General features: G+C 55.1%; 1 protein-coding gene across 2 annotated transcripts; it reads right to left on the reverse strand.

The window, feature by feature from the left end:
- Positions 1 to 5,680: 5,680 nt before the first annotated feature.
- Positions 5,681 to 14,282, reverse strand: TYSND1 (trypsin like peroxisomal matrix peptidase 1). Of its 2 annotated transcripts, none has more exons than XM_045877988.3 (4): positions 12,967 to 14,282; positions 10,896 to 11,026; positions 9,503 to 9,688; positions 5,681 to 7,058 (listed from the first exon to the last, which is right to left on the reverse strand). In XM_045877988.3, the coding sequence occupies exons 1-4, from the start codon at positions 14,145 to 14,147 to the stop codon at positions 6,841 to 6,843; spliced, it is 1,716 nt and encodes a 571-aa protein (XP_045733944.1). In that variant the 5' UTR covers positions 14,148 to 14,282; the 3' UTR covers positions 5,681 to 6,840. The 2 variants fall into 2 exon arrangements, 1 of the variants encoding a protein (XP_045733944.1); XR_008506331.2 differs by lacking the exon at positions 5,681 to 7,058 and adding an exon at positions 9,885 to 10,104 and having other exon boundaries at positions 9,551 to 9,688.
- Positions 14,283 to 15,116: the final 834 nt, after the last annotated feature.

Genomic DNA, 15,116 nt, shown 5'->3' on the forward strand with positions numbered 1-15,116 from the left:
ACCACAGCGTGGATGCCCCAAGCCTTACATTTTTCCTGGCCTTTGCAAACTTCCAAATAGCTTTTATCTCCTCTTTTCCGTCCTGACACCCCTAGGGAAAAGTAGGGCTGAGGTTTCAACTCTGACACCAAAGAGGACAGCAAGCATATTTGACCCGCTCTGGGGGCAGAGATGCTTTGCTGGACTGTGGATCCCCAGCACCTGGCTCCCTAGGAGTTTGCTAATGTTTGTGTAAATGAATGATTTTTTTAACAATTAAGGTATAATTCGCAAACCATAAAATTCCCTCTTTTAGAGTGTACAGTTCAGTGGTGTTACACTGTGCAACCATCACCACTATCTAACTCCAGGACATTTTATCATTCCAAAAAGATACCCCATACTCAATTCCCCAGGCCATTCACCCCACACCACTCCTTTCTTCCCACCCAACAGGGCCCAGAGCTGTGGGACTGAAAATCAGAGCTCCCTGCCTAAATTTTGTCTGTGAATTTGCAAGGGCCAGAACTGGTAGGAAGGTATGGTTTGGATGCCGAAACCCTGGCAGGTGTATGAAACTTTAGTGATTAGTAGGAATGGTGGGCAGATTGTTTAACATCACAGAACCTAAGAGAAGGAAGCATTGCGGGCTCTCAGCCACGATGAGCCCACGTTTCCTGACAGACCACAGGTGGCTTTACAGCCAGGTCCCAGGGCTGGGGGGAGCTCCAAGGTACTGGAGTCAATTCAGGGGCCAGGAGAAACTGAGACAGTACCCCCACTCGAGGAAGAGGCAACCCTTAACTCTGGCGAGCCTGGTTAAGCACTTTCCTTTTCCTCCTGTACTTCCAGCTACATGCATAAGCCTCAAAGGACAGGGGGAATCTCCCTGTTTCCTCTTCTCTGCTCCCAAATGTGGTTTGCTTATAGTGCTTCCATCTAGGGAAAGACTGTATTCACGAGGGTAGGTTCTACTGCTGGGCCAAGTAGACCCTCGAATCGAATGGCTCAAATACAACAGATGGGCATTTCTTGCTGGGTATCAGTACCAGGCCAATGGACTGGTTCATGAAGCTGCCCCCTGCACACAGTCATCCTGGAACTAGCCAGCCAGAGGGCATCTTTAACAAGTGGCTTCCAATGTCTCTTTCAGAAGTTGCCTCCATTCCCATAAAGGGGAGGGGGTGAGAGTGCAGAGGTTGTTATAGCCAGGCCTGGAAGGGCTACCCCTCCCTTCTGCTCTCACTCGGGGAGCTGGAACTCCCGGACAGCCACTGAGAGAGGGGCCAGGAAATGCAGTCTAGCCCATACCCAGGAGGAAGAGGGACGCTGGTAAGCTGGGTCCCAGCCTCCCTGGTTTTCTCCCTGTGCCTCTGCTTGTCTCTTCTCGGCCCCCTGGCAGGCTCCTGCTCTGCCTCTGTCCTGTCAACACTGGCAGCCCCAGGCCCTTCACTGCACCCACAGCTTCAGCTGGCAGCACCCACAGCCTCATGGACAAAGCAAACAGCTGTGCGGGGCTCCTGCCAGCCCAGGAACCCACCTCTGCAGGCGCGGCCCCAGCCATAGCAAGGCACGAGATGATGGGCCCAATCAGACATCTGGTCTCTGGGGCATTTCTTGAGGGAATTTGAAAATGGGGCATGTGATAAGGAGAGCTAGAGATCAAAGGGCATGGACAGAAGGGCCAGAATGTGGTTTGCCAGATGCAAACTGTGCTTACAAGGAAGGAAAGACCCTGTGTGCAGAGGAGGCCAGAAGAGGGGGAATAAAGCAGAGAGGATGCCGAGTCCTCAGGCATCCCTAGTGGCCCCTAGAGCCTCCCCAGGTCAAGGAGGTTTCTGGCACCTGTCCACGAGGTTCTGAGCACTGAACCTATTTTTATTTAGGTAACAGAAGTGAGTCTTTGTTCCTAAGATCCAGCTTGGCAGGGTCCGCCAGCTCTCCACAGAGGTCATTCTATGGTGTGGGGGTCCTACTGGGAAGCATCTGCCCAGCCAGGGACATTTCCCACCCCGCCCCTTGCTTCTGGCTGGGGCCAAGTTCTTGCAGAAGGCTGAAAGACCGTGAACAGGAGTGATATGCATCACTTCTGGTCTGATGCAGTTAAGAAGCAAGGGTGGCTTCCTTCCCTGTTCCTAATTGATATGGGAAATGAAGGCAGAAGAAAAATTATTAAATTTCCTTACTAACTACAGCCCATTGACAAGTCCTTGAAATAGGCAGTGACCTTCCTCTAGGGACTCAACTGCCTCGATGTTAATACTTTGCTAAGGGCAAAAGGCAATCCTATCCCAACCCCCCGCCCCAGATCCTGTAAGTCTACTTTAACATATAAAAATTCCTTTAGAAATTTCTTTTATCTCTAAACCCCCCAGATATGTGTTGGCAATCACCCCCCCACCCCCGGCAGGTAAATGGCCCACCGATATACATCTGAAGGGCCTCATGACTCAGGTTTTATTAGACAGTAATAAAAGACCTTTTCCCAACAATAGCTAGCCCTCTCAAGGTCCTGGAAACCTTGCTTCCAAATTCCTTAGAGACTCACACTATCCCTAACCCCCTCCCAACTTGAAAGTATATAATGGGCCGCTCCTCATGACCCCGGTACAGCTATTTCTGCCCATGAGTCCTGTCCCCGTGCTATAATAAAACCACCTTTTTGGGGCACCTGGGTGGCTCAGATGGTTAAGCGTCTGCCTTCGGCTCAGGTCATGATCCCAGGGTCCTGGAATCTAGCCCCATGTCGGGCTCCCTGCTCCTTGGGAGCCTGCTTCTCCCTCTGCCTCTCTCTCTCTGTCTCTCATGAATAAATAAATAAAATCTTTAAAAAAAATAAAAAATAAAAAAATAAAACCACCTTTTTGTACCAAAGACGTCTCAAGAATTCTTTCTTGGCCATCGGCTTTGAACCCTAATGTCTTTCCTACATCACCAAAGAAGTAAAAAAAAAAAAAAAAAAAAAAAATCACTGGGTAGGCTTGTGGGGAGTGGTAATGGTGGCCCGCGTGAGAAGAGCAGCAGAGCATGATGGCAGAGGCAGCCCAAGGGGGTCAGAAGATTGGCCACATGCAGGGGATGGAGCAAACAAGTAAATAAACTGAGGATAAGGGCATGTGTTTCTCACCGACAGGAGGGAAAACAAATAGGAAGACGGGAAAGTGAGAATGAACCTCATGGCAGTTAATACAAATCCGTACTCTTGGTGGTGACTCAAGGCTTACCGCATACAGAGACAGAAACAAATATAGATGTAGGGTCTACTGAGAGGGCCCAGGAGCAGCTACACCTCAGAACAATAAGCACACCTTGTACCTAGATCTTGGCTTCAGAACACCATTTTCCGGTAATCAGAACCCTGGAGAAATGTCTGGTTCCAGGAAAAGTATAAGGCAAACCCAGAACATTTTTGTTTTGAAGGCAGTGCTCAAAGAACGATGAGGAGATGCCAAAAGAAGGAACAGAGAAGCTAATCTGAAGGAGCTCCCACCAGCCAACAGACAATTTCGGCCTCAAAGTAAATAGACAAAAGCAATAGACAATTTCAGCATCAAAATAAATAATGACAATAATAGATTATAATCCACTGAAGAAAATATGAATCCATGAGTCCAAACAGATACAATTAAACCAATGGAAATTTCAGAAAGCTCTTACAACAGAATGCCAGCTAATAACTGTAGGAGGAATAATGAAAATAAAGAATGACCGTTTCACAATGATTAAAGTTATCCAGCCAAGAGACATAATGGGTGATAAACATCGTGGGTGAAAGTGGGATAAAGAACAGTGTATTTATATTGTCTCAAAGTGATTCCACACAAAATAGTTACTAATTACAAAGCGGGGCGGGGGGAACCCACCTTTACAGCAGAGAAACCTAGCACCATCTTACTCAAATGATCAACATTATCATCTGTAATAGGACAAATAAACATCATGTGCCACTCAGTAGGTCACAATAAAAAGACGACATCATTAATGTGATATCCTAGCCGAAGATGCATATTCTGAATCTAATCAGGAGGAAGCTTGGACAAACTCAGGCTAAGGCACATTCTCTGCTACCTTTAGGAAGGTCAAGGACATCAGGCTCCAGGAAAGACTGAGGAACAGCTCCAAGCAAAGGGGGATCAAAGCCATGGTGAGTGGGTATAACTCAGGATCCCAAATCAGACCTTTCTGTTACAAAGAACATCACAGGGGCATTTGTCAAAAGTGGAATGAGGTGGGGCGCCTGGGTGGCTCAGTTGGTTAAGCGACTGCCTTCGGCTCAGGTCATGATCCTGGAGTCCCGGGATCAAGTCCCGCATAGAGCTCCCTGCTCAGCAGGGAGTCTGCTTCTCCCTCTGACCCTCCTCCCTCTCATGCTCTCTGTCTCTCATTCTCTCTGTCGCAAATAAATAAAATCTTAAAAAAAAAAAAAAGTGGAATGGGGTGTCTGGGGTAAGGGTGTCTGGGGATTCTTGCAACTTTTCTGCATGTTGAAATTGTTTCAAAATAAAATTATTTTTTGAAAAGCAGGAATGGGGGCACCTAGGTGGCTCAGTCGGTTAAGCGTCTGCCTTTGGCTCAGATCATGATCTCAGGGTCCTGGGATCGAGCCCCGAGTTGGGTTCCCTCTTCAGCGGAGAGTAGGCTTCTCCCTCTCCCTCTGCCTCTCCCCCTGCTCATGCTCTCTCAAATAAATAAACAAAATCCTTAAAAAATTAAAAATTTAAAAAAAAAAGAAGCAGGACTATCTCCTGTCTCTTCCCCCACCCACCCGCCAGTTGCAAAAGACATAGCAAAGGACTCTGCGGTCCCAGATCCAGTTACGGAACCACCAGAGGGAAGGAGCCTCGGTCCCTCGCCCACTCCTGCATAAGAGCCCGGCTTCCCCTCCTGGTCGGTCGGTCTGCTACTTTGGACTTGACATAAACTTCCATTGTCCGAAGCCGCTGAGCTGGGGGAGGGGGGGATCCCTTCCTGCTTTATCCTGACTCATCCACTTACTCAACAGCCCGCTGTACTTCTCCACTTGAGGTCTCACACACACCCCAAGGAAACATCTTGCCCCAAAACTCGTTAGCCATATTGTCCTCATCAGAAACGCAGGTGCATCTGCCCTTTCTCTCAAGCGTTGCCCCGCCTCCTGTGCCATCGCCTGGTCTTCTCCACCCATCCTGCTTCAGCTGTCTTCTCCCCGGCCTGGCCCCGTGGGGCCGGTCCCTCAGCCCGCCATCCTGCTCCTTTCGAATTCCCCTCCACTTAGCACTGCCAGAACACACATGGGCTCACACTTCCTCTTCCCGGTTCCTACTGCTCTCCACCTGGAACACGCTGCCTGTTTCCAGGCCATTCAGTGCATACCTACTCTCCTCTCAGGGTTCAGCTCCTAAGACACCTTGAGGAGGCCTTGCCTGATCCCCCCTCCCTAAGGCCTTAGGACACAGCCTTCCCTCTGAGTGGACAGAGCTGCCCTGCCCATCGCACTCATGGGCTGACACACCAGACTCCCCAGAATGCCAAGCTCCTTGGTACCCCCTGGAAGAAATGTTCCCCTCCCACTCCCAGCCACCTGCCTCAGCCCTGACCCCCTGCTGCCCGCCATTACTTTACTATGGGGTTTCTCTAGAGCTAGCTTTGCCCTCTGGACCATTCCGAGGCTATAAAGGGGAGAACAATCGTCACAGGAGTTTTTGGTCACCGAGTTGGCACTCAACAGATAGATGTCGGAAACAAAGTACTCCCAGTGATTCTCTCAGCTTAGAATTAGTCCCCCACTTGCACCCCACCATGACACTCAACCTGTCAATGACCTCGCAGTCATTTTTCAAGAGTGGACGGGGGTACGCAGTGCATGTTCTTGACTTCCAGGGCTGGTCTTAGCTCATTGGGACTGCCGTGGTCTCATTCATAACTTTGAACTCCCCAACCCACGCCCAGGGCCTGGTACAGGCCTGGACACAGCTGGATGCTCTGGAAGCACTTACCGCCAGGCCAAGACCACCACCTTCCGGGGGCTGCGAGCCCCACGCAGTGCTGACTGGCACCATGACCCGAGGCCAGGCCCAGTCTGGCACGAGAGTATCCCACGGGCTCACACCCCCACCGAGAAAGCAGGACAGAAAAGGTGTATTTCTGTGCCTGGTGGTTTCCTATTCCCAATTCAACTTTTGAAACAGAGAAGAAGGAAAAAGAACCTGATATATAGAAGTAGTTTCTCCCAGACATTCTCTTTATTCCCAACCCCCCACGAGACACATTCTACCCCGTGAGATCCCTGAGGCCCATTTTATGGGCTGGAAAGTAAAGGCACTGTGTCAGAGTGCTCCTGGAGGTCAGCGACACCCGACTCAGGAAGACCCACGAATCCTAACCTTCAGGGACTCCACCTAGAGATGTAACAAGCCAGAAAGACGTCCTTATCCTCTTGTCTTTGGTCTTCAGAGCAGGCCTCTCTGCTGAGGGTTTCTGAGGAAGCTCCTGCCCCGTGGAGCAGCCACTCCGTGGCCAGTGGCCATCAGGAGACGGGGCAGATGCAAAGCCGGGGCTGGGACCGCCTTCCAGCCTGCGCCCGGCTGTCAGGACCAGGGCTGTGTGCACTGACGTGGGGCTCCCCCGAAGGAGAAATAATACAGCCGACCGTAGTGCCGGCGGGCAGACAGACGTAAGGGCTCCAAAGGGCACCCCGGGGCAGGCTGCCAGGCTGGAGACCCGTGCGGCCCAGGGGAAGTGCGGTCCCGAATGCGGGGCCGAACAAGGTGGGGGGAAGGGGCGGCGGCCCAGCCGGCCTGTGTCAGGATCCTGAGGCCGCTACCCTGGGCGCTTGCTGCGGCCACATGTGGTGGCTCTTCTCGCCACAGGACCGACGCAGCCTCAGAGCTTGCTCCGCGGGGCCCCCGTCAGGGGCTGCCGCAGCCGCCACACCACCCTCACGGGCTCCGCGGCGCCGTCCAGCTCCCGGAGGCCGCCCAGGCCCCCCGTCCGCCTGTACCACTGCAGGGCCGGCTGCAGCACCGTGATGGGGATGCTGAAGTTCAGGTGAGGGTAGGTGGCCCCTGTGTCATTGTCCCGGGTGTTGCTGGCCACGATGCCTGTTGAGGAGTCAAAGAGGAAAGGGGGTATGAGCCAGGGGACAGACGGGCGGGGGCTGAGGCCCATCTCCGGCCCGGAGGCCCTAGGAGCGCTGGGGGCTTGAAGGCCCCTCCTAGTGTCAGACGCCCAGCTTCCCTCCTGGCCTCTGGCCCCCCTGCAGCCCCGTGCCCCTTCCCGCATCTACTTTCCCCTTCATGCCCCTAATACGCAGTGTCTCACTGGCTTTGCTACTGTCCTCTCCAACCAGTGTCGGCTCTGTGGGCTCTGCCCACCCAGGCTCCCCAGGACCCGCAGCACGGCGCGTGGCCCGGGCCAGCGCTCACCAGGTCCTTGCTGCCTGAACGAATAAACGAATCTCGCTGCATGTGGGCATCTGTGCGTACACGTGTGCACACGGGGATGTGCTTTTTTAGGCAGTTTCAGACTTACAGGGGCCTTGCCAAAATAGTAGAGGTCCCTGCCTGCCCTTTGTCCAGCTTCTCCTCATGTCACCGTAAAACAGTGATCAAAACCAGGACAGTAATGTTGGAGCAACACTAGTGACTGAGACACAGGACGCATTCAGATGCGGCCAGTGATTCCACGATGCTTTCTCTGTTCCCGGATCCCATCCGGGGCCCCGTCGTGTCTCCCGAGGGTTCTCCAGGCTGCACCAGTTCCAGTCTTGCCCTGTCGTTCATGGCCTTGACACTTGGAACAGCACAGGTCCGCTGTTCTCTAGAATGTCCCTCAGACCGGGGTCACCCGGTGTTTTCTCACGGTAAGCGTGAGGTTCGGCGTGCTTGGGAATAGCATCCCGTGCCCTTTTCCGGGCGGCCTATCAGGAGGTGGATGACGTCTGTAAGCGTTTGTGATGCTAGCGAACCTTGACCACTTGGCCACCGTGCTATCTGCCAGGCTGCTCTGTTGTGGGCTTACTACTTTCCCTCTTGTAAGTACGAACTCTTAGGATGGCGCAAAGATCTCATTTCTACTTTCCATTCATCAGTGGCTCCCGTCCGCAGCAATTCCTTCTGTGGTTGTCCACTTCCCTCATGTCTTCTGCACTTAGAAACGAATTCTCCTGTAAGGAGCAGCCACCACTTGTCTCCGTTTGAGAGCGTCCTTGGTTACTTACGTCAGTGTGGACTCGGCCGTTCCCTGTGTTATCACGGGTATGACAGCCACTGGCTCTGCAGCTCAGCTCGTCCTCCTAGGAGCTCCTCCAAGTCGCCTCTGCTTTCTCTGCTCATTTGCTGTACCTTCCATTTTGTTGCTGGCATTTCCTTCCCCTCCGGCACCACAAGGTGCTCGGGGTTCGTCCCGAATGTTCCCTGCCCAAGCCCCGGAATGAGTCACTTCCTGGTGCCTCTTATTAAAGAAACCATGATCTGGGCTCTCGGTGTGCTCACTGCAAGTGGGGTGTCACTGCCTCTGGCCTCTCTCAGTGCACAGAGCTAGATTTTATACACACACACATCTATACTTATCTCTACACCCACTTCTCTGTATATGCACATACTGGCTCTAAGCATATTACCAATGAATCACTAACTGCACTCCAGGGGTTAGGAGAAGAAAGCAGTTGCCCTAAGAAACTTGGGAACACAGGGTTTTGCTGGGACATGTGAAGGCTCCAGACAAAGAGAACCATACACACTTAAACGCTATACTCTACTTGATAAATCTGAGCCTCGCAAGGGTGTGAGGTAGGGATTCTGCAAGTACTTTATTTGTGTCCCACAGCTGAAGAAATAAGGGAATTCCACTCCTGCCAGCAAGAGCAAGGCAAGCTTTCTCACCATGTCAGAAGTAAGGGAAGGGGACGCATCGCGTGAGCCGTGGCGGGGAGTGCAGTTGGAGGTATCCACGTGCACTTGCAGTTGGCTTATTTTTTTTTAATGGACAGACTGTTTTATTTTTTTTAACCAGAATTAGTTACCAAAACCTTAAAATGGAAAGATTTAACAACCACATATTTAAAAAAAAAAAAAAGGGGGTCACAGTTGCTAGTGAACAGCTGAGGAATCGGGCAGTGTTAGGCCCACAATCCTGTGTCAGGAGGCAGCAGCGTGCTGGAGTGGAGTGCTGTTCACCCCGGGTCATCCCTGACCCTCTACTCCCTACTGTCTTCACTCCCTCATTCATTCACTTGGCCTGTGACTCTTAGACTAATCCAACTGCTGAGTTTCACAGATCCAATGAGATTAGGTGACTTACCTGAGGTGGCGTGCTGGCAGAGAAGGAACGGGGATGCAGATCTCTCCCCTCCCTGCTCAGCATCTGTCTCTCTCCACTCTAAGAGCACAAGTACCCGAAAACCTTGGCTCACTACCTCTTGGGCATCAGGCCCACCATCTTCCCAAGCCCAGGGTGGCTCCTGGGGCGGGACGCCCAGCACTCACTAGATGGGACCGAGGCTCTGGCAAGGGGAATGCTGGGAGAGGGCCACGGAGCTGCTTACCCAGGAGGTTTCCTGTGCAGGGGGAGAAGAGGGGTCCGCCGCTGGAGCCGCCATGCACGGCACATGTGGTCTGGAGCATCACCGCTGCGTCATCCACCCGCACCACAGCTGACAGGATGCCTGAGGTCACCGAGGGCCCGCAAGCCTGGCCAAAGACGCCAAAGCCCACCACACTGACAGCTTCGCCTGCCCGGGAAGAAAGGAGGGTGAAGGTGGGGAGTCGCCTCTGTCTGACAGGACTCACACACTCCCCAACCTGCTCCCTGCCCTCTCGGAAGTTCCAAACCTTCTCTGCCCTTCAGGCTCCTGCCTCCAGGAAGTCTGCCCCAGGTCCCCACGGGAAGAGGCCAGGACGTCCACTGAGCTCCCAGCACCTGCTCACCACTTGTTCTTGGCATCAGGTTGTTCTCCGGCCCTCATTTCCTGGACCGGGGAGTTACTTTTCAGGGTCCTTGGCACCCAGACCCGTGCTCAATAAATGTTTGTGTCAGTTAAGCGTCTGCCTTTGGCTTGGGTCATGATCCCGGGGTCCTGGGATTGAGCCCTGCATCGGGCTCCTTGCTCCGTGGGGAGCCTGCTTCTCCCTCTGCCTGCAGCTCCCCCTGACAAATAAATAAATAAAATCTTTTAAAAAAATGAAAATAAATAAATGTTTGTGACATTAACACCCATCTCCTCCTTGGACTAAGAAGTCTCTTGGTGAAAAAAGGTGGTAATGATGACGACCAACTACCTGCCAGTAACTTCCTTTTCCAAGTGCTCTGAATGCACAGGGGTAAATGCTTTATAGGCAACGTCTCACCCACTCCTCATAATGCCCAGGAGTAGGGAGCTTTATCCCCATTTTCCAGATGTGGAAATTGAGGCAGAGAATATGGAGTTGCCTGTCCAAGGACGCAGGGCTAGCAAGTGGCAGAAGAGATGCCAACTGAGAGAGCTCGCGGTGTGCATCCCCACAGTGAGACCTGTGGCACTCCCAAGGCAGCATGCATGCCACCGGAGCCTCAAAAGTGTAACACCGCTCTGGCCAGCCCGCAGTGTTACGAGGAGCTGCCAACCCACGCTCAGCCCCTCCACATTGCACCACTGCAGGGCCTCAGGGAAAAAGGTGTGCCTTCGCCTTCGCCAGGGATCCCACCTGCAACCTCTGCCCCTCCCCAGGACCTGGGGCATGCTGGGCCCAAGCAGGGAAGCCTCCAAGAGCCACCCTAGCCAAAGCGCTGAAACCAGGCTGATTTCACCCCAGCTTCATGCCACCCTGACTCATTACTCCAGCAGGGGTGAGGCAGGGAGCCCACCTAGAGGACTGGCCCCTGATCTAGAGGGTTAGAGTGCTCAGCGCTGACTTTGCCTCCTGAGGTCCCCCCAGACCACAGGGCCCCTTGCCCTTTACCTTCGTGGAAATGCTCAGCCGGCACTGGCAAGGGGACACCGTGTAGGTCCTTCTCCAGGCTCACTACCGCTACGTCATAGGGAGAGGTCTCCTGGGTGGCAAACACCACATGTCCCCAGATCGTGGCACTCCTAGGAGCAAGGGAAACAAAGTGACGGGCTAGCTTTCTGACTCTTTAGTGCTGGGAGGAAGCAAGGGGATGAGAGTGATTGTAGAAGCCACGGACTTGGGGGTCAACGGGCCTGGCATCAGCCCTGACAAGTGCCAGGCAGGCATCTCTGGGCACGCACTCGGCCATCCTGTGGTACTTCCAAACATGCTTCATACTTCTGTGTAAGCCCCCGGCGCCTCCGCATAGTCCTAATGCCTGACACCTGGGGAGCATTGTGGGCCAGGGCAGGTGTTAATGCTCTATGCACACCATTTTAGTTCTCACTGAAGCCTTAAGAACCAGGCACTGGTGTTATCGCCATTTTAAATGGTGCACGTGAGGGCCAGAGAGGTTGAATAACTTCCTCAAGGTCACACAGTAAGTGGCAGAAGCCAGGGCACACATTCCCAGTGTTTTCCTTCACTGCTTCATTTCGGGCAATCCTGCCAGTTGGTGAGGCAGACGTAGGATTTCGATCCTGTGTCCCTGTGTTACATAAAGGCTAGCACTTCTATAGCTCTCACTGTACGCCAGGCTCTGTTCTGAGACTTTACAGGTCAACTCAGGGAGAGACAGCAGAGACTGGCTTGCCGAGGATCACACAGGGGCTCCCCACTACACTCTGCAGGGACACCTTCCAGCAGACCACGTGGACTCCCTATAAGCAAGTGTGTGTGTCTTCCGGGCCGGGAGATTGGGCACTACACCTTCGGGAAATCCTCATTACCAGTCTTCCTTATAGAGCCATGGCTGTCCTGCTGGCTTCCAGGGGGACACCCCATGGCAAAGCCAGGCTGGGTTAACACTGGAAATTCAGGAGAGGGATTTGGAAAGGCCTGGGCTGCAAGGCTAGGCTGAGCCAGGCACAGAACCTCAGGCATTAACACCAAGGTGCAATACCACTCTGCTCCTAAGTTGAGCACCTGGGACTACCGCAGAAACAGAACGGGTACTAGAAACCCAAGCCAGGAGGCCAAGGCTGCTGTCCCTGCTGCCGGGCAAATGGAAGGAAAGGGGCCAAGAGTGCTTTCCCTGCAGAGACATAAGTGACCAAAGTCCCAACCTGGCTGCCAGGATCACCCAAAGATCATTCCAGTACATCTGTGTACACACAGATGTGCTCGGCCCCACTCCCACGTTCTAATTAGGTGGAATTCCACACATGTCATTTTTATTGGGATGGGAAGTTTCGCTTAAGATCTAAGAGAACAGGGGCGCCTGGGTGGCTCAGTTGGTTAAGCGACTGCCTTCGGCTCAGGTCATGATCCTGGAGTCCCGGGATCGAGTCCCGCATCGGGCTCCCTGCTCGGCAGGGAGTCTGCTTCTCCCTCTGACCCTCCCCCCTCTCATGTGCTCTCTCTCATTCTCTCTCTCTCAAATAAATAAATAAAAAATCTTAAAAAAAAAAAAAAAAAAAAAAGATCTAAGAGAACAATCAAGTAAGAGTAAGAGGCCCCTCTCCTGACCCCAGGAAGGCAGCATTGTGGGCCTCTGAGACCTCACGACCACTCTCAGGAGAGGGAGAACAGGGTGGCGAAGTGTCCATTCAAGGGGCCTAGTGGAGTGTGGGTGCAGGGCTAGAAGACAGAGCAGTCTTCTGCAGAGTTCAAAAGGAATTCAGGCTGGGAGGGGGTGCTCAAAGACGCCCAGTCAGGGATGCTGGGACTCACCACAGTCCCCCAGTCCAGAGTCACTTGGCATCCTGCTGCCCAAGCCCCACTCACCCCCTGCCAGGAAGGAGGCCCAGTATCCCCTACACTGGGGTTGAATGCCGAGGATGAGGGGACGGACTCAGGTCTCTATCCGCACTACACCCTCAAAGCATCAGCATGACGCCAGAAGGCCTCCATTATCCTCGGTTAGATCTGAGAGCCAGGGGGCGGGAGGCGGGCAGAGTTGGGGCAACCTTGGGGGCCTTACTTGGGGGGCGTGGTGCGCACCAGGACCCTGGCCGCCTCCCGAGGGGCCACATGCCGGCAGGTCACCACGAGGCGGGGCGCCACGACCACTCCGGAGCCCCAGACGGTGCCGCACTCCACCAGCACGGCCGCAGCTGCCCACGGGGGGCCGGGGTCTCGGAGGGGCAAGCCCCACGGGGCGCCCATCTCCGGCGGCAGGAGGGCGGCCAGGGCGTGGGTGTCAGGGCCCAGGCGGCCGAGAGCGGCTCGGGCGGCGCGCAGGAGAGGGGTGGCGGCGCAGAGCAGCGTGAGGCCCACCCACTCGCGGGCCTTCCAGCAGAGGGGCGCGGCCACGAGCGCCACGAGCGCCCCCGCGGGCCGCGCCGCGAACACGCCGCCGCCCTCGGTGCCCGGCAGGCAGCGCGCGTCGGTGAGCAGCAGCGGACCCGCTGCGTTGCTGAGCACGCCGCGGCTGAGCGTGTTGAGGAAGATGTCCGGGCAGAAGGCCCCGAACGGGGAGCCGCAGGCCAGCAGCGGCGCGCCCTTGGGCACGGCCCCGGGAGGCGCCACGGCCACGACCGGCCCGCGCTCCTCCGCCGCCGCCGCCTCCTCCTCCTCCTCCCGGTCGGGCCGCACGCGCAGCAGCGCGAACCAGCCCAGCGCTCTCAGCTGATCTTCCTCCTCCTCCTCCGACACCTCGTCGTCCGGCGCCGCGCTCGCGAAGCGCCACTGCTCGGCCGCCTCGCCCCCGAAGAGGCGCGCGAAGTGGGCCCGGAAGGCCGGGCAGCTCAGCAGCAGCAGCAGCTCGGCGGGCCGCGGGGGCTGCAGGAGCCGCCCGCCGGATCGGGCCGGCGGGCCGGGCTCCGGGCCGGCGCACTGGGGCGTGCACAGGCCCGTACGGCCCCGCTCCGCGCGGCCTGCGGGGCTCGCGGCTGCCGAACCCCACTGCACGTGCAGGCGCAGGTCGTCACCGCAACTGTCGCCGGGCAGGAAGGCGGCGCCGGCCGCGGTCAGCGCCGCGCTCCCGGCCCGCAGGAAGGGGGTGAAGATGCCCCCGTGGCACAGCACCAGGTCCGGGCAGCGGCTCAGGATCACCCCGCTGCAGCTCCACGAGCCCGCCTCGGCCTGCCCGGCCCGGGAGGCGCTCACCACGCAGCCCGCCTTCTCGGCCGCCCTCATGGAGGGCCCCCACTGCCGCGCCATGTCTTCCAGAACGGTGCACACGGGGTTTCCAGAGGAACGAGGGAGAGAGCGAGGACCCGGGTCGGGATCCACGGGTCCCACGCAGCGCCACCCAAAGCTGGAAGGGAGAGGTGCAAACACTGACTCAGGTCTTCCTCGTCGGGCCCGATTGGCTAAGCCCCAACTTGCCCGGCCCCATTGGCTGGGCTTGGGGCCGAGCCCTGATTGGCTGCCTAGGCTGACCCCGTCCCTTTCCCCGCCCTCGTTGGCTCGGGCCACCTGTGCGATCTCGGGGCCGAAGCCGTCCCGGAGGATAAGCTCAGGGAGAGGGACGGCGTGTGGTTTTACCGAGAGACCGGGCTTGGGTAAGGCGGAGTCCCTTTTCTGTTCGTTGGGCTGCAGGAAAAAATAGAAATGAGGGCCGTCGTGGCTAGACTTGCCCAGGCAGTGATAGGACCTGCGTATCTGCTCAAGTCTAAACCAGCGGTCTCTGACCCCTGGCATGCTAAGGGCAAGGAAATCCTTGGCCCCTTGGCCGAGGTAGTAATTTGAAATTTTGTAAATAAACCCTACAGCAATCCACTAGGTGGCATGCAGCTCACAGGACTACACCTAGGACCTTTTGATGCCAAAGCCCAAGACAAAACTGATGAAAACTGGGTTTGTGCAGAATAAAATTGCCCTTTAAGACTATGATGAACAGTAACCCGAAGTCAAAATTTTCAATTCTACAACCTATAGTTTCCAGTGTGCACATTTCATAACCACATATAACATTTATAACCACACCTAGGATTTATCTAGGTCGGGGGCCAAACACTTTTTCCATGAAGGGCTAGAGCCTCAGTGGTTCAGGTTTTGCGGGCCATACACTCTCTCAAATACCCAAGTGTGCAGTCGTAGCAGGGCAAAAGCTAAAGGAATGGATGGCTGTGCTCCAGTAAAACTTCCCTTTGGACACTGAAATCTGAATTTTATATGTCACAAGAC

This window comes from Mirounga angustirostris, unplaced genomic scaffold, assembly GCF_029215605.1.
Source record: "Mirounga angustirostris isolate CCGP_5_RB_7025 unplaced genomic scaffold, mMirAng1.0.hap1 SCAF_6, whole genome shotgun sequence".
Classification (NCBI taxonomy): domain Eukaryota; kingdom Metazoa; phylum Chordata; class Mammalia; order Carnivora; family Phocidae; genus Mirounga; species Mirounga angustirostris.

Excerpts from the sequence above, each read along its gene's own strand:
- TYSND1 (XM_045877988.3), bottom strand. The coding sequence starts at position 14,147 with ATGGCGCGGCAGTGGGGGCCCTCCATGAGGGCGGCCGAGAAGGCGGGC. Across the intron at positions 9,689-10,895 it reads GGCTGAGCATTTCCACGAAG|GCGAAGCTGTCAGTGTGGTG; the intron begins GTAAAGGGCAAG and ends CTTCCCGGGCAG. Across the intron at positions 7,059-9,502 it reads CTGCACAGGAAACCTCCTGG|GCATCGTGGCCAGCAACACC; the intron begins GTAAGCAGCTCC and ends ACTCCTCAACAG.